Source organism: Gopherus evgoodei, chromosome 3, assembly GCF_007399415.2.
Source record: "Gopherus evgoodei ecotype Sinaloan lineage chromosome 3, rGopEvg1_v1.p, whole genome shotgun sequence".
Classification (NCBI taxonomy): Eukaryota; Metazoa; Chordata; order Testudines; family Testudinidae; genus Gopherus; species Gopherus evgoodei.
In genome coordinates, this window is record NC_044324.1 from 182233326 (window position 1) to 182252574 (window position 19249).

The window sequence follows — 19249 nt, forward strand, 5'->3', positions numbered from 1 at the left end:
AATTCCTTAAACTTTATTACAGCATGTACCACACCTCAGATGGCTTGAGGGCATTTCCCTTCCCACTTTGGATCTCACAGACCACCAGCCCTTCCATCCACAATCAGATAATATCCCTCTGGCAACTACAATTGCTTATATGGAAAAGTAACATTAGGAAAGTATTTGATATGTTTTTGGCTTATTTTAATGACAATTCCTGTAAACAAGGAGAGGCTGCACTGTATGACTACTTAGCTCTCCATGGACAAAGAGGGCTTTGGAGTAAGAGCATGGACTTCAAGGTATTCAGAAACTCATAAAGGACATGTCTACAGAGCAATGAAAAACCAGTAGCTGGCCCGTGTCAGCTGACTCTGCTTCATGGGCTTACGCTGCAGGGCCGTTTCATTTCTGGGTAGACTTCCAGGCTCAGGCTGGAAGGGTCACAGAGCTCAAGTTTCAGCCTAAGACCAAAGTCCACCCAGCAATGAAACAGCCCTGCAGGTATTTCTTTGCAGTGTAGACATACCCAAAGTAATTTTGCAAACTGTCTATGAAGAGTTTGGATTTGTTTTCAGCAGTCTATGCCTCTGCTTTGTTGATCCTGTAACTAGGCGTGCACACTGGAGAGCTGCACACATAAGGTAAGTGTGCAGAAAAGCACAACGGTGTGCATTTCACTTTGAAAGTATAGCTTAATAAAACTTAAAACAGGCTGAAATTAGCATTGTAAGGATGGAATGTGCTGAACTTTGGGCCATTTAATTGGTATGAGTGCAGATCCATTAACTCCTACCCCAAATTGTTCTCAAAAGGCCAAGTCACGGTGTTTTCAGCTACTTGCTCAATGACATGCTGGAGTTACACAGGCCCCCCGGTTTAATGGCTCTGCCTATGTCCTCCCCTCACCTGAAGGGCAACATGGGTATAAGTAGTGCAGAATGTCTTGCATGAACACACTCTCAACATCTGGAAGAATCTCCCCCGAATGAGCCAGCAGAAAGTTGCATTTGATGAAGAAACATAGGGAACTTCTGATGACAGAGAACGGGGGAGAGGGAGTGTCATTGTCTAATGACAAAGCATTTTTCACCCCACAACTATTTACTAAATATTTTCCAGGATGCAGATAGTGCATGGGGGAGGGGGTGTAAGGTAACCAGGAAAGTCTAATTTTTTTTTAAGCTTGTTCACTTACACAAAAGAAGCAGCACATGTGCTTTGCTTAAATGGCATCTTTTACTTCCCTCATTGGCTTAAGTGGAAGTATTCAAATATACAAATTAACCCTTTAAAACAAATTCCAAGAAAATATTTTTGATACATCTTTTCCTCCCCCAAACACTTATTTAAAAAACAGCATCAACATGCATGTTAGACAAAAAGATCCAAGTCCATACAACAGGAGAGTCTCGGTCCATGACTTTGTTCATTCATTTTCTCCAGTAACAAAAAGGTGCACGTTTTTTTCAGACTGCAGCATTTGAGCAGCACGATCTACACCGACCACAGCAGCCAACTTCTGAGCATCATACTTTGAATAGAGAATGGTACAAGTCCAAGTAGCTTCCTCTCCACTGGCTCTGGCCATCAGCATATTACAAACCTCGCTGTAGAAATGGGGGTAGGTCGGTAACTCATAGAAAATGAGGTTTCTGATGCCCTTTATTAGGTATCTGCATTAGAGAAAAATACTATGGTCACAATATTGTATTCTGCAATCTGACTTCAGAAACTCTCCAATTTACACTGCCCACTTATGAAAGTTACATATCCTTTGAGGCTCTGAGCTCTCCCAATTCCCTGACTTCAATTGGAGTTAAGTGCACTCAGCCTCTTCCATCATTGAGCTCTGCAAGTCCAATGCTACATCCACTGATGTCTGGGAGTCTTGCCATTGACTTAAACAGAAGCAGAATGAAGAGCTTAATCCTGCTAGGTACTGGGCACCTCCTGAAAAGTGCTGAGCACCATCAACTCCCACTGAACTCGAACTCTTTGGATTTAATCCTAACATAGTAAAACTTGGTCAAACTAAGGCCCTGGTACTGCAATGGGATTCATGTGGGCAGTGTGCACCAGTGGTATCCAAATTAAACCAGTGCAATTGAATTCAATGGGGTTATACAAATCCACTCATATAGATGCCTTTTCTGGCTACAGGCCTACATTTAGATAATAGGGTTTTTTGGCTCTGTCTCCCCTCACATACATCACTGAAAGAAAATCCAAATCCCACTTTGCAATACATTAGGAATTACCAGAGGAGTATAATGTAGACTAGTTTAAGTGTCTGATTGCTTAAAATGCTTTCACTACATCCAAGGATGTAACAACACCCAAAAGACTGTTGAAATCTTGGAACAACCTTATGTATGTGCTAGTCAGAACAAAAACGTGTTAAGAACTGGGATTTCTGTTCCACAGAAAATTCCAACATTTCAAAAAAAGATTTTTTCTGAATCAGAAAGAATAACCGAAATGTCTTGCAAAAAGAAAATTAAAACTGATTCAGAATCATCAAAATGTTTTATTTTGATCAAAATTATGCAGTTATGTATGTAATAATAAATGTATTACATATTTCAATACAATGAAAGTTAAATGAAATTAATGGAAAACATTTTTACTTTTTTCCATTGAAAATTTCATCAAAATTGATATTAAATGTTGCACAGGAAGGTTTAGACTAAATAGCATTTGTCAACAGAAAACTATTCCATCAAAAAAAACTGATCAGCTGTAGTCAGGACAGAGCACATTTTCTGAATGGTCTTGATTTGTCACTTACACATCTGGAGTTTTTTTTCCCCCTTCTTTAAAATACAGCATTAACTTAGTTTTAATGCTTTTTCCTAGACTACAGTGGAGAGGAAGAGAGAAGAAACCAACCGAAATACCCAAGTGTATATATTAAAACCCAGAAAGAGTCACTCTGGGAAGCTGTCACACTGCCAGCCTAAGCAATCCACATGCTGTAAGAGTCACGATATGGTTTATTGCACCCAACAGACAACTTGAGAACTGGAAACTCCAGAGTTCTAAACCTCTGCTACAATTTCCTTCAGAGGGCCTTGGGCAAGTCCTTTAACCTTCCTGCTTCGGTTTCCCAAATGTGCAAAATGTAAATAATCGTTCTCTCTCTGCCACACAGGGAACTTATGGAGAATGAGTGAATAGTTGTAAAGCACTTTAAAGATGCAGGGCCAAATTCTGACCTTGATGTAAGTCAACTCTATCTCTGTTCACTCTGGCCTCTAAAATGCCAAGTATCACCACTTCAAGAGTTACTTAGAATATGGGTTTAACCAGAAATGCTATATTCTAAAGGGGCAAGAAGGCTAGAGTTGGTGGGAGGAGAGAGAGAGAGAACGCTCAAACCAACAACAAAAAAACCAACACAGTCTGCTGGATGATCTGTATTACTCAAAATAGCAAGACCCTTATACTCAGCTGATGGATGCTGAAGAGATGGCTCTGCAATACTGTAAAATTCAAAGGACACAGGATGTGAGTGTTTCAGGTCAATTTATGGGCATAAACCTTATGTTTTCACTTTTTTTTTTTTAGATGATATTTTCAAGCTAGTCTACATCCTTCGGTACAGAGACTGGAGATTCACGTGGCAACATTCTTCCTGAGGCAGTGCTGGGGAGCACTGAGCAGCTGTAGGTGCTCTTCTGAATGTAACTTAGCAGAGACCCTGACATGTGCTTAATAAGGATCCTATAACTTTTACACAAGGTCAGTTTCATCAGCCTCTGGGCTTCTAGCAGAATAACACTTTTGTAATTTCAGGTTACCTAATTAAATTCCACAAACGGTTTCAAGTAGAAAACTTATTATGGCCCCCTAGTGGTGCTGCTGTCACGGAACAAATTCCAAGTTCCTTTCCAGAGGTGAAAGGAATTATCCCAACCCAGATGCAGACTGTGATGAAAGGTACTATTAGGCCAATTCTGGATGGTGTTGTGTTCCTGCAGATGTCAGTGGGAGCTGGGTGCATTTACCAACTCCCAGCATTGAGCCCTATATGGTATTTAATGTATTATTAAAAATCTAGGGGGATACTTGCAATTTTTGTTTGCGTTAATATTTCATGAGGCTCCTACGTCAATCTAAGAAGGATTCCCCCAACGGGTTACATGAACCAGCCTTCAGATTTCCATATCTATCTATCTATCTATCTCATAGAACTGGAATGGACCTTGAAAGGTCATCAACCCCAGCCCCCTGCCTTCACTAGCAGGACCAAGTACTGATTTTGCCCCAGATCCCTAAGTGGCCCCCTCTAGGACTGAGCTCACAACCCTGGGTTTAGAAGGCCAATGCTCAAACAAGTGAGCTATCCCTTCCCTAGCAGAATCTGGCCCAGGCCTTACCTTTTGTAAAAGTGGAAGCGTTCAGTGAAAACTAAGAACTGCTTCTCTCCTTTGAGGAAGAAATGTCTTGCTCTAACGATATCAGGTATTTTGGTGTATTCACAGATGTGTGTAAAATTCAGCTCTTCCTTCTTGAAGTAATTTCGAAGACGCACATAGTCGAAATACGATGGAATGTAAATGAGTGTATGTGACATGATTGCATCACGATACTCAGGCAAAACTTTGTCAATGAAGAACTGAAACCTGGGTTAAGAAAATGCACACGAATATTATCCTGAGTCAATATGCTTCTGTCCAACATGTAAATGAGCTTTCTTAAGAATGGTTGCGGGGGGGAGAGGGGAGGAACCCTTACAAAACAAACAAAAAAGAGCCACACCAACCCCCTCCCCCCAATAAACCCCACATAACCTCCAAACATTATTATTCTGTGTCACAGTCAAGAAAATCTTTAAACTGACCAAGGTTTCCAGACTTGAGAAGGGCTAAACACAAAGGTACATCAGTGCAAGGGTTCTACGATGTTGATTGTAATCTTTTAAAAGAAAAATAGGGGGAGAGAGGACTAGGGGAGAGGAAAGTACAAGTTCATTTATTTGACTGTGCAGTGTCTAACCCACATCTGATGAGCAATAAGAGCACATATTACTATTCACTATCTCATTATTTTTAGGCACATCAGCTCTGTGGGGCACAGAGTGCACTATACTGGACTAAGCACAACATTTGAAGCTGCAGTTACTGGGGCATAGCAGAATGGTTTGGGTGACAGATTACCTTGCATCTATTACAGAAATAGAACTTTCAGCTTCCAGCCTTCGAAAGACGTGAGGAAGTTGTACCACAACACGGCTAATGGAGCCAATCAAGGGTACGTTCCTTACGGCTACCTGCAGGAGGTAAGTCAAACAGTCAGAGAAGCAGTGAAACATAAATGGCATTTAAAAAGCCTTCACATTCTAATCAGTTTTCAGTTAATTACATACTCCTTCAGGCAACAAACGAGGCTGTTCTGAACAAGTCAATAGAGAACTACTGCCAGCACTACTTCCACACAGTATCTGAGTAACTATACATGCCCAGCGGCGGTCATCTCCCTCGGCCCCGTGAGGCGGCGACAGGTGCGGCCTGGGGGCTGTAACACTCACTGCCCCGCGGCAGCGAGCCACCTGCCCGCCACTACTGCCAGCACTACTTCCACACAGTATCTGAGTAACTATACATGCCATGCTTCTAGGACAGTGGTTCCCAAACTTGGCACGGGCCGAGGGACGTACTGGCTGCCACTTCCGGAAGCTCCCATTGGCCTGGAGCAGCAAACCACGGCCACTGGGAGCCACGATTGGCCGAACCTGCAGACACGGCAGATAAACAAACTGGCCCGGACCACCAGGGGCTTTCCCTGCACAAGGGGCGGAGCAAGTTTGGGAACCACTGTCCTAGGAGGATACGGGAGTGGGAACTAACTCAGTGCTTTCTGTATGCCTTTTGCTCATCTTGGACAATGAAACCTGTCTGGTCATTTTCACTTTCTGGTTCTCGTGGATTAGTACAATGCTGCAGTGTTTGGCTTGCAAGCAAGTTAGAGGGAATGTAACTTGTAAACAAAAATTCAATTGGAATCCTCCCCCCCCAAAACCCCCCCCCAAAAAAAAAACACCAAAAAACCACTATTAATAGCAAGGTTTATAAGATTCAGTACAAAACCAATCCCTAAAATTTGACCTGAGACTCTGTCACATCAGGAATCTCTGTAATGACTCTGTTTGCACAGTGCCTAGCACTCATAGACTTTAAGGTCAGAAGGGACCATTATGATCTTCTAGTCTGACCTACACACACACACACACTTTCTTGGCTGGCTCTTAGGCACTGCCATAATAAACACACTAAATAAAAAAAATCTAATAGATCAAATAAAATTGCAATGGAATCTCTGGGGATAAGAATGGTTGCTTAAGGTAACAGTTTGCCATTAGAGATAGTTCTTAGCGCAGGCTGCACTGTCATGTAGATTAAAAACTGATGTGCGTTATATGAATTACTGGCACATGCACAAACAATAAGAATTTCTATTGCAGTTTCTTCATGTTGAAGATTAACATGGCATCTTGTCAGAGGATGGCTGGCCCTTCTAAAACGAGATAGGTCACAGTCCACTGTGATGACAGATTATTGGCCTCCACAACCAAGAAACTGAACTGTCACCTGATTGACAGCCATGTGACTAAACCAGGCCTCCAGGGCCTGGCCTCTAAGAAGGCCAGAAAAACAGAGGCCCATGGATAGCCGAAGGGGCTCGGGGGATGGTCTGCAGAGTGAAGCTGCAGGATGAGAGAGTCTCCTGCAGTGGTCCATAAGGAAGGGAGTTGTGGTTGAGCAGAAACTCCCAGCTGTAGGTTTAGTTTTCCTTTTGGAGAGAAGACAAAGAAGGCAGGATCAACCTTGTGTCTTCTCCAGAGGCACAGAGAACCATCAGAGGCAACATCTCAGGGATGAGGGGTTGGGTCCAGCTTAAGATGAGGTAGAAGAACTTGTGTTTATTTTGAACTTTATGTTAATAAAACCAAACCCAAAGAAGGGCTGCCACCAGACTCATTAAAGGTGCTTCGGGAGGGAGGAGACTGTGGGGGGGGGGGAGGGGAATCAGAGTTATTGAGAAATCAAGAGGGGAAACTGAGGTAGGGTGCAGCAAAGCCACTCCTGCTACAAGAGGACACGTAGGAAGCAACCGATCCTGTTACCTCGTTACCGCCAAAATCTAAGATAGTTATCGACCTGTCCGTGAACTCACCTGCCCTCTGTAATTGAAGCAGTTCTTATTGAAGATAGAGTTAATCTGGGGATCTTGAAGAGCACTAAACAGTAGTGTTTGACGATAATACTTTGACAAGTTATTCAAATTCTGCATGCGCACTCGTGAAAAATCTACACCATGGGACTCCGAAGGAAGGAGGTTGAGATGGTTCATCAGGTGCTTTAAACAGAGAGAAACAGATGTATGTAACCTTAGACCACGAATGCACACTTGACAAGTAAGTTAACTGCACTGTGAAAGTGAGTGGAAATGAACAAGTCAGCCGACAGCATAACAGACTAGCAGGCTCCCAAAACACAGCTTTCTGGATCCTGCTCACTCATCAGATGAACAGTAATTTACTAGTTTTCTTTCTACAGGACCTAATTAAAATTCATTAGCTCCTCAGACTTTACAAGTGAGGTAGATTTCAATCTTGGTATGGCCCCAGCTTCTGATTTCTTCCCCATGTGGGGCCACTTCCAGAAACTCTAGACCTAATCAATAAAGCCAAAGTGAAACCCGCATAGCACTCAGTGAGAGTTATGAACACAGATGGTGAATTCATCCCTCTGGAGAGGAGACAGCACCAGGCTTCTGTGCCACATCAGTGAATTTCACTCAGAGAAACTTCTGGATTGGTATCAATGAATGCGTTTTTGTTAATATTCAGTTTTATGCTTTTCCCCCCCATGGGACACGTTACATAAAAAAAGACACTCTCCAAGCTCACTTCTGAAAGCACCGTTAACAGGAATTTATACCTGGGCACCTTAGTAGGATGTTTCAATGCAGCAGTCTCATGGAAATCTGCTTTGTTTTAATACACTGAACAATGTATTTTTTTTTCCTGAAAGATACAGAACTTAGATTTTAAGTAGTAATTCAAGGAGTGTTTATAAATTACCTAAATTCGGCAACTGTCAGGTTGCTAACCCACTTAAGCCAAACTCCAAGGCAGGCTGAAAGCAACTTCCTTCCCAAGTTCTACACATAGTTACAATCAGATACAGTATTCTACTTCATTTTCTGACCTGAAATGTTGTATAATATTATTGTAAGCTGTCATACAGCTGCTATGTTCCCTCCCAAAAGTGAGTGAAGCAATCCCTGTTATCCTCCTCATAGGATTGTTCCAAGATTTAATCAACAGTTGTGAAAGTCTTCTCAGAACTTTAGACAAAATGTGCTACAGAAATACCAAATACTGAGACCTACAGAGTAAAAGTGCTGAGTATTACTGAAATCCAAGGAGTGTCATAGGCCTAGCACACTTCAGCATGCATCTGTCATTCCAGGACAAGGATTACTTTCATAATGGGAAAATATTTGTGAGATGAAACATTATTAAGTGGAGGGCACAGTAAGAAAGAATGAAAATTTGACAGAATTTATCGCTAGGGATGAATTATACCACTAGTTAGACATAATATAGCATGTCAAACAAATAAAGTAATAAGGAGTGAAAAAAACCTACCAGAGTATGCTCCCAATTCTGCATCAGGTAAACATCTGCTTCGTCAATTATAAGAATTTCTATCGATGAGAGGAAATCAAAATCTCTCTTCTTCTCCCCCTGTGCCCCAATAATGGTCCTCAAACCAAGGGGAGAGGCAATGATGATATCAGAAGAGTAAAATGGTGCATATAATCGCATACTCCTTTGAAGAATAGCAACCCCTGTTCAATAAAAAACAAATAGCAGTATTTTCTTGGTATGTTTGACTTTTTGATCACGGTACTTCCTTTCCCTCCACCCTAAAGGGACATGCAATGAAAAAAACCAAACAATTCCCTCTCCTTCTCCCCCACCCCCACAGTTTATATCCTTCTGCTTTAAATCTTGTTGTAAACATTATCTTACTCTGTCCAAGGAGGACTGCATAGAGCACCTTTAAAAATATATCAATACCATTCACAGATCCATAGGTTACTAAAACGCAACACTCCCCTCCTTCATAAAGGCAGGATGACCATTCTGTTCTTAGTTCCATCAGTGCCAGTTTGGAGTAACTTTATGGACGCTGGTTCTACACTAGCATGATATATCAGGCATGATGGGCTGACCTAGGTAATGTTTCTTGTGTACAAAATGAGTTAGTTATCCACGTCATGCCTACATAATTGACGACATTTTGGCCCACAGCTTTCTGTGCCCAAGTTAGACACTTTGGGTAGAATTCCTGACTTAACGGCAAATCTCCCATTGACTTCAACAGGGCCAGGGTTTCATCTTTTGTATGTTTTGGTTAAATAAAAATAATTTTAAAAACTCCTCACTGGAAATCAAGCCAATGAAATAAACTACCAGAGGGCATAAACACACAAGACAGAGTTACACTTCAATGTAACAAAAACGTTGACAATTTTTCTTAATTTAAAAAAAAAAAAAAAAAAAAAAAAAAAAAGAACTAGTAGAGTTTAAAATGCATTCCCTAATCCATACAAAAAAGGATTTTAGTGCCTGGAAAACATGGTGATGGATGCCATCATAATGCTGCTGCAAGATGACAGATGACGATTTCTTCTCTATTCAGATGTGCATTTCTTCACAGTAGTAGGTCAATCAGACAGATTTTTGCATTGGATGGGATGTTGAAGAGTGATTTTGCTGCAGAAAGCAGTGTAACTCAGTAAATCACAGCTATTCACTGGTGAAGGGGGGCCAATGCTTACATTTCCCACAACATTATCAAATATCTTTGAAGGCCAATTTATCTTTCAAGGGATAATAATTTTAAGAGCCTCTTCTTCTCTGTCTAGATAAGTTTGAACAACCACCTCTTCCTCATGGCATCAAGCCACAAGCTAATTCTCTGCATACCAAGCCAGTATGAAATTTCAATTTATTAAACAGTCTTGACATTTTCTGCTCAACTAGTATTCATACTCACTGCCCATCTTTTGCATGCATGAAAACTCTGCTGGAAAACATATGCAATATAGTCGAAAAATTGCTTTGCTCATTACAGAATTTCTAATTTTCCTCAGACCATTACTGATTAATAACTTCAGTGCAAACAAACTGCTTTAAAAACATAATCAGGAAAAACTATAGTCATTAGAGGTGGAAGCCATTATACCAAGTCCATCCTTTCTCAATTGCAATGTGGATTCCTCCCAGCTCCAATAAAAGATAAATTGGGTTTTTAAATTATATTAAACTTGATCTTAACCAAGAAGCAGAAAAAGATTTCATAATGTTACTTTACCAAAAAAGACTCTTGACCTGGGATGAAATTTTTAAGAGTACCTAAACTGCATTTTCAAAGTGATTTAGGCACTTAGAAGCCTAAGTTTCATTGGAAGTCAACAGAAATTAGGTTCCTAAGTCATTTAGGAAAACTGCATCCCTGCTCTTTAATTTTTAGAACTAAAATATTGATTTTATTACCTATCCTGAAATGGTCATCGATGTTGCCTGCAAACACAGCTTCATAATCTTCAGGTCTTTTCAGGTTGGGAGGTCTCTCATCTGGATCAAAACCATACTCCCCTTTGAAGCGCTTTTTGTTACTTACATCTATTTGTTTTTTCCTCCCTGACTCAAGGAGGCTGATGAAAATCTGCACCACCCGTAAGGCAGATTCACGGAAGGGCACTACTATCAGCACCTGTATGAACCAACACAATTAAAAAAGGATAACGTCCCTCAGTAACGAGGTCTTCTCCAGAGAAGAGGGGGATGCACATCACCCCACGAAACACAAAAAATACAAAGAGGCCTGAATTTGAATTATTATTACACATAGTACCCATTACTGTGCCATCTGGATTAAAGGAAATATAGGTCCCTTGTAAACAAATTCCAAGCTAGAGGGTTGTGCCTGAGTGATGAAAGCCTGACTGAACAGATATGATTGGATCCTGAAGCTGGCTCAGTGAAGTACTTCAAAATGCACTTCCACTAAAACAGGCCTTAGCTGCCAGCTCCCAAACACCTTATTGTGAGTCAGCTATAAGTGACTCAGCTGGAACTGGAAATACAATGAGTAAATGTAACCCCTTTTCTTGCGGACAAAGAGGAACCACTGGAAGTGGAACCTGTGAAGTTCTGCTGTACAATGGATGAGGCTGGATGCCTGGGTGCTTACCCCCAACCGTGGCCTGGAGCTCAGCTCTGCAAAGGGCACTCTGGTCATTAGCATGCAGGGCATGGACAAGACACGGGCCACTGGCACCAGAGGATTTGCCACTCTGAAGATCCTTCTGTTCTCCACACACAAGCTAGCAAAGCCCCGCACACAAATGGCTGGAATAGCCTCTACACAGCTGCTTGGACTTGGTGCTGTATTAGGATCTAAGTTTGGTTCTAGTAAAAAAAAAAACCTCAAAATACCTAAATATTAATATCTAAATAAACTGATAAAATAAAAAAACCCAAACCAGGTGTTTTTAAATGTGATCAGTCCACAATGTACCGTGACCATCCAACACTGGAACTTTTAAACCGGGCCACTTACACTTCTAGTGACAAATCAGTGCAAACTGAATCCAGCTGTCCATCAATCAGTTTATGGTGGCTTAGTGACATGTTCCCTATCAAGAACATAATTTGATTGCAGGACAGCTCTAATCTGGGCCTCATCACTAATGAAGGGGAAAAGTGGCCTTATTAGAATCTGATGGGACTGGATACTCCAGGGCCAATACAGATAGATCCCAGCTGATTTTTAGTTGACATAGCAACAGAGTTATGTAATAACAACAGAGGAGTTTTGGTCCCAAGTTATGCTGCACCAGATACAAAGAATTCTGAAGCAAAGTGTGACCCACAATGACAGTAGCCCTTGAGAAATGGGGGGACGGGAGTGGGAACTCATAAGGCTTTGGCTGAAGAGTAGTGACTACACAAAACCATCTCCACTGGTCCTACAGGAAGCAAGTGATTTTCTGGGGCAGTCTATGTAGATGCTGACCTCCAACTGCAGCAACAGTGTTAAGTTTTAAAGGGAGATATGGAGGCGCTTTATTTGCTAGTGTAGCAGGAATGGAGTAAGAACAAGGAAGGAGACACATCAATCTGTTACAGTACTAGAAAAGCTCTTCCAACAGAGCAGGTCTCCTGGAATTAGTCTGCCTGCAAAATGTGCAAACTGAAGTTAGCCCTTCTCCCAGCCTATTTGCCCTTGCTACTTACAGACAGCTTCAAGCCAACACGATCAGCCAGCGCGAAAAGACAAAAATTGGGAACATGTCACAAGATATAAAGAGCTAGTGGATGATGCCAGGATAAACTACTATGACAACTGCATGGCAGGGTCAATTACCCCAAAAAAGATTATGCTAATGGAGTCCTCCTACCTTAGGTCTAGTGAGTCCTTGGTCCCTGAAATCATCATTATCAACTATTGCCTTCTGATCTCTTCGTTTGGCATTATTGCTGAGAACCTGGGCATTCGCCTTCAGGACGTGATTCAGTGCATGCAGACAGTAAGCATGACGAACTTCTTCCCCATTCCCTAAAGCAGTTCTTTCCGGGTAGAACAAGTCCGTGTATCGATTCATAATACAAAAGAGTTCCTTTTGTAACAGGGTAAACGGGTCTTTGTTCTGTTTAGTCAGTGTGGATAAGAACTGGCTGTTCACTTTTGGCCAGGTGGATTCTAAAGTCTTGTGAAGATGAAGCTGTTTCAAATCAGCTTCTTTATCTGGCTTAAAAGTTCTCGGCTGCTGTAACGAAGAAGAAAAAACTAACTGGCCCAATGTTGGCCACTGGAAAAAAAGAAAGAAAAAGAAAATCAAACGTGATATTACTTTGCACCATACAGCTAAAAATATACATTGCTATAGCAGTTATTTTAATAACATATGTGAAACACTAGCCTCTCAAACTTGATACAAATTAAAAACCATTCTTCCTTCAACACGCACAATCTCTCAGGCTTAGTCTACATTAAAAGGTTTTATTAGCAAAGCTACTACGGTTGGGGGTGAAAAAAACCACACCTCTGACTAATGTAGCTATGCCAACAAAACTCTCTGTGTAGATGTAGCTTATGCTGATGGAAGTGGATTTCCATCAACACAGCTAACATTGCTTGGGGAGGTGGTGTTCCTATATTTACAAGAAAACTCCTTCTGTCAGTGTAGTCTGCATGTACTATGGGGCTATGCCAACAAAGCAATGCTGATATAGTCTCAATAGTGTAAACATACCATTTACTTTCTTTACCATGAAAAATAAGATAATTCATGTAAGCACTTTTTTAAGATCAAGGACCAAATTCAGAGGTGTTGTACATTACATGTTAATTGCTGTGTCTTAGACAGTTTAACCAGGAAGTATTAAGCTAGTGTGATTTACATTCTGAAAGGCCAGAACTGATGGGTGCAATAAAGAAAGCAATTAGCAGGGGCAAGTTAACCAGCTTCTTCTAGCCTCTCACCATGTAAGTTACACCCTTCTTTGTTCTCATGTGCAACCAATTTACCAATGCACATCATGCATCAGTTTACATTTCACCTCTATATTTGTTTTATGTCCTCACCTATGGCCACCCTTCAACAAATAAAATCATGGCCTACTGTAAGATTCTAATTAAACATCAGACTCCAGCCTAAATGAGGGTAAGCCAATGTATCAGGTGGATAAAAATACATGATTTAAAGAAATAAAGAAGGAAATTGAATTTTTAATGCAAAATAAGTAATTTTTCTGTATAAGAAACCCATTTGAAATTATGACAATTTATGTTACAACCTAAATTCACTATAATCTATTAAAATAATTTAAAGAAAAAATAATATTCAAGCAGTACATTTTTGTTGCCAAAGTTTAAAAGACACTGATCAAGTGATCCTGTCTAAGCATGTGAATGACAGTTTGACAAAATGCTCAGTCCAATTTTTGACTGCAGAAGCCTCTTCTGCAAGTGCAGAGAGAATATTTTCTTTATTTCAGTTTATTAAACCAGAAAAAGCAGAATATGAATAAAAAATGAGGTGTGAATGGCTATCTATTAATTCTAAAAGTTGTAAAGGATATGGTGACCAGAAATAGTCAGTGCAATTCATTAACTACAGATATACTTCTTTTGTTTACTAAATCAGGTAGTTTTAAAATGCAAAACATTTTGATAAACTTAGTTTTTTTTATTTATGCATCCCGAACTTTTCAGGTAGTTTTAATTACTAAATTAATAAAAAACAATTTTAAAATACTGTTTTGTAGATTTTTAAACTAAATTTCAATTTCCATTCAAATGCAGCTTGACACAAATCATGAATAAAAAAAATTGATTTACTGAATATGAAATTCATTATTCACCACTTTCTAACATAATAAAAATGTAAAAATTAAGAATCTATTCAAATATGTTAATTGCTTAAATAAATGTGTATAAAGTATATTCTTTTACTACCAAAAAAAGGTATCAAATTATACCAATACATGAGAATCAATGCAAACCAAGATTAAAATTGATTATTCAAACCAAGATTTCTTGCTTGTTGGTTAAAATCAGTGATTTAAAAATCAATCTACCCTCGTGTTGAATAACTGTGTGCTCGCTTTCTCTCTCTCTCTCTGTGTATATATGTTTTCATGGTGATGTAATCTACATGCCACTAGAAGCAGCATGTCATGGAAATGAGTAATAGGATACAGTAGTCCTATGACATGAATATAAAAAGATGTAACTCGTGGTTCATTTTAGGACTAATAGTTAGTTACTACTAGGAGTACAAAACTAATGTAAATTGTTGAGCAAGATGACAAATGAGAAGGACCATCAAATTAGAATCTAAAATAGATTGCATACCCTTCTAGGCAAGGACTGTATCTATGTTTGGAAAGTATCTAGCACATTTTGAACGCTATGGCAATCGAACTAATACAAAATGACATTCATTTTCTAAAAGTATTTTCCATCTATCCAACTTTGATTCCCATTCATTACCAGGTTTTCTAAAACTACTGGGAGGACGGAGTTGACAGCTGCAGGTTACCTCTTGGATAATTTATCCAAGATGTTACTTGTGCTGGGCATCTTTAATTCACCCCCGTTCCCCCCACGCCCCAGAACAGAACCTTCAGTGACAAATGACTGTATTTGAACAAGTAGATGGAAGAGCAGATCTATTAAGTGTGGCTTGTTGGTGTAGGGTATGAGTCTTGCTTTAGATGCAAGAGATCCCAGATTCAAATCCTGAACAAGTCCAAGTTTTCAGAAGATCAGACTAGATGGTCCCTTCTGGTCTTAAATCTATGAAGTAACATCAAGGTGTCTGACTGGATGAATGATCCCTGTGGTAACAACAAGTGTTCAGGTGCCCAGCCTATCACAGGAGGTGCTTGCCTCCTCTCAGAATCAGGCCTTGCAGGACTAATCTTACCAACGGTCAACAACAAAATGTTTACTAATTTCAATAGTGCAGATTAGACCATAAAGGCCAGATGCTCAGTGGCTCCCAATTACTCCAGCTGAAGATCTGAGCTTAAATTTTGACTCCAGCTTTGAACTACGCAAAAAGAAAAATCTAAACAACAATGCAGTCTGACTGAATGTTGACAAGAATTCCAACAGTAATAAGTATTCAGAATATATTTCAGTGCAGATAATGGAATTTTGGAATAGTAAAGTATACAAAAGGATTAATGTAAGATAAACACCAATTTCATTTAATGAAGGCACTTTTATAAGCTCATAATAGGGAAACAAACACATCATTACCTTCATATGAATTGTACTTTTAGAACGTGCTGAAATGTTTTCTATTTCTTTTTCTTCCAGTTCTTTGTTCATATGTTGCTTAAATGGATCTATTTAAAAAACAAAAGCTATTCTTATTAAAATTGGAATTAAATTTCTGAACTGATTTGCAAGTTGAGTCATACATGATTTTTGAACGAGGTAACTCAGTTGCTAAAGCAAATGATATTATAGCACTTGGAGGGAAGAGACATTTCACTTCTATAGAATGTCAAATACTCTGTATATGAACAAAACATAAAAAAATAGCACCACGCTGGAAACCGTGACGCTTCAACTGCAAGACACGTGTGAAGGGGGCATCACTTTGTATCTCACATCTTGCAAGAAAAACTAATGAGCCCATTTTCTTTTTCATAGAAAGCTCTGCCTGGGATAGGGTGCTTTTGATTAATTATGTCAATACCATTCTAGTTATGGGAGAAAACCTTTTTGAAATAGAATATTTTTATTTATTTCTCTAAAAGGTGGTGAAGCCCCTGATTAGTCTAATCTCTCCCACGCTCCCAAACTGCTTCTGAGATCTTTAAAGGCCTGATATTCAATTAATTTAGGCAAGAAATTGCATAAACAGATCAGGTGGCTGTCCATACACTACAGCATGTACAATCACAGGCACAGCTTTTTGAAAATCAGGCCCTGATAATAATTGCATCACATGGGACTGCTCATTTCATAAGGAAAAAATGCGTACTAGAGAGAATCCTAGTGCCAATGTCTCAAGGTTATCCAGCACTCAAAACTCACGGGGTTTTCTAAATTGTGGCAGTGCTGTGTATATCTTCCCAGTGATGCAACTGAACAGAATATTACTTTAAAGTAAGACAGCCTCCCTGATTTGTTACTGTTTATACTGGTTCCAGCATTGGTTGGCCCAGGGAAAGTGAATGATTATCACCATTTTCAGGAAGTCACTGCTGGATAAGGACAGAAAGTTGCTCCCTGACTGATGTACCCATATCTGTTGTTCTAGAGGACTCAGTTCGCCTCTTTTATCACAGGCTGAAAAGCAGCTTCCAGTCCACAATGTCACAAAGAAAAGAGACATCGTTTATAGGCTGAACAATGCCACCGTGCCGAGTATGAATTTGAAACGCTGGTAGTTCCTATTAAAATGCAATGCCCACAACATAAGCAATATTCCCCAGGGTAACAAGAATGAACAGTTTTTCCCATTGCATAGCCCTTTGATGCATCGACCCTAATGTAACAATAACCAAATTGCATCCCAGATTTAATACCAGCTGCTGTTGTAAGCCTACAAGCCAGTGTCACCAGGGATGCTGCAAATACAATTTCTCTCTTTTAAATTATGCCATCTAATATCAAAACCACACAGCATGAAACATGAACAGAAATTCTGCAAATGCCAATGTGCAGTATGTTACTTTACCACGGAAAGGCCATACACATCACTGCACACCGTTATTTGCATTTGGCACGGCAGTGTGAGTCAAACACTGGAGTTTAGGTGGCACATCCCAGTTTGATTTAACGTTCAGGGAGAGATTCTCAGCTGTATCACTAACAAGCGCAGCACAGAACTCACAGATGTGAAGGCTTTGGTGTGAAGCCACCTTTGTGCCTTACCATTCCTGGGCTGCAGAGCTCCTGTCATAACTTAGCCAGTTCAAGTGCCAAGTGAGTCCTCCTCCAGCTAGATACAGGGCTTTCAGGGCACTTTACACCACTCTGGCCCTCTTTCTGGTGTAGAGGGGCCACAGCGGGAGTAAGAATCTCAGCCCATTTTTTGAAATTTAGAAGTTGAGTACAGACAGCGTCTATGTTCTTAAACTTTAGTCTAGTTTTGTTTTGGTTAGCTTGGGAGATGGGCTTTTCATTCATAGTACGTGTGTGGGTAAATTCAAGACTCTGTTCTCTCCTGCCAGGAGTCACAATCACATAATTGTTAATGGGAGAATAGATTCCCGAACCTGAAGACAATTTGTCTGTCCATATTACCAGGTGAGCTTACCTAGACACAACTGGCTTACAAGTCCTCATAACGGGAACGTAATATAAGAATTCAGAGGCTAGCCAGCATGCCTTTAGGAGTTTGCAGTCTTGCTGCATGTGGTTATTGTAAACAAGTGTAAACTGTCAAACTACAGAAGCCAAACTAGAGAGAGGTCACTACACAAACAGTGTATTTTACCTTCTGAAACCATGACAGAAGAGCTACTCTCCCTCTCATCTGCATTGTAATCACCATTCTCCTCGTCCACGAAATTGGTTTCCAGGCTAAATTCAGATTCATGTTTCACATCGGTGAACTCTTCACTTGCTCCATGTTTTGGGTCACTAGAGGTATCTGCTCCATCGGGTTGCTCCTGGCCAAGCATCTGCTTTGCTGTGTCTTTAGCTGTGAAGTATTGGAGAGAGAAATGGATTATGTTCTCCGAAAAGAATCACTCTACACGGACACCTGACTCTTGCTGGTTAGCTTCCAGGTATTATTTTAGCTACTGGTTATTTTTCCCAATATTCTATCCAAAAACAGAACCAATTTGTGTTTTACAGTAACAAAGGCTCATATGCCAATTGCTGCACAATGGTCACTGATGCCCAAGGGATAAACCATATCTTTGCAGATGGGTGTTTTAGCCGCCAAACAACGCTATTATAAATAGCTACAATTTTGTAAAGCTGCCATCTCTTTACTAGAATTCTTCACTAACCAACCTTGCAAATGAGGCTCTCTCCTTGTAAAGAAGGTTTCCTTCCATTTCAAATATTTTCTCCTCTAGAGGCAAATCCTGCCCTCTCTTCTGTGGCAGAAGCAGAACTAGGTGCTGAGGAGGGGAATGAGCTGTGCCTGCTGTGTAGGAGGGGAGCATCCTCTGTCTGTCTTAGCAGAGTCCTGCTGGTGTATCCACTGCTACATAGATCCATTAGCCATTACCCCTTCAGCGTAGAGTTGCAGGAGCCATGGAAGTTCCTACTGCCTCAGGGCCAAAGCAGCAAAAACAAAAGCAGCCACCCCTCACCCCCCACCAACAGAAACCCAGCGCGCAGTTCAGCCACTCTTGGATACAGAGGCTTTAATGAGTGTCATAGTTTGTTTATATCTGCCGATTCAGCCATTCTTACCATACATTTGACAAACAAAAACTACCTTCTTCCTGGTCCTGCACATCATTCTCATCTTCTTCACCGACTGTATGATCTCCATCTCCACCCTCCTGAGACTCTTCACTGCCTGTTTCTTCCTCATCACTTTCATCACCTTCTTCAGATTCATTTTCGTCATCTTCTTCACTGTCGGCATCTGGAACAGTCTTGAATGTGGCCAGTAGCTTGTGATACACGGAGACCTGTTCTGCTTCACTCTCTCCATCGCTTTCTGCACTTGAGTGATCGGAATTCTCAGA

General features: G+C 40.5%; 1 protein-coding gene across 1 annotated transcript in view; it reads right to left on the reverse strand.

Annotated features, from left to right (window-relative positions):
• The window catches only part of UTP25 (UTP25 small subunit processor component), a 25962-nt gene continuing 6713 nt past the window's right edge, over positions 1–19249 (reverse strand). Inside the window, exons 3-12 of the mRNA XM_030557608.1 lie at positions 18994–19249; positions 18034–18240; positions 15840–15928; positions 12469–12879; positions 10559–10778; positions 8642–8844; positions 7162–7344; positions 5145–5257; positions 4365–4610; positions 1–1658 (exon numbers count right to left, since the gene is read on the reverse strand). Of these exons, the coding sequence (XP_030413468.1) occupies positions 1412–1658; positions 4365–4610; positions 5145–5257; positions 7162–7344; positions 8642–8844; positions 10559–10778; positions 12469–12879; positions 15840–15928; positions 18034–18240; positions 18994–19249 (2175 nt within the window). The 3' untranslated portion in view covers positions 1–1411. The remainder of the gene's footprint in view (positions 1659–4364; positions 4611–5144; positions 5258–7161; positions 7345–8641; positions 8845–10558; positions 10779–12468; positions 12880–15839; positions 15929–18033; positions 18241–18993) is intronic.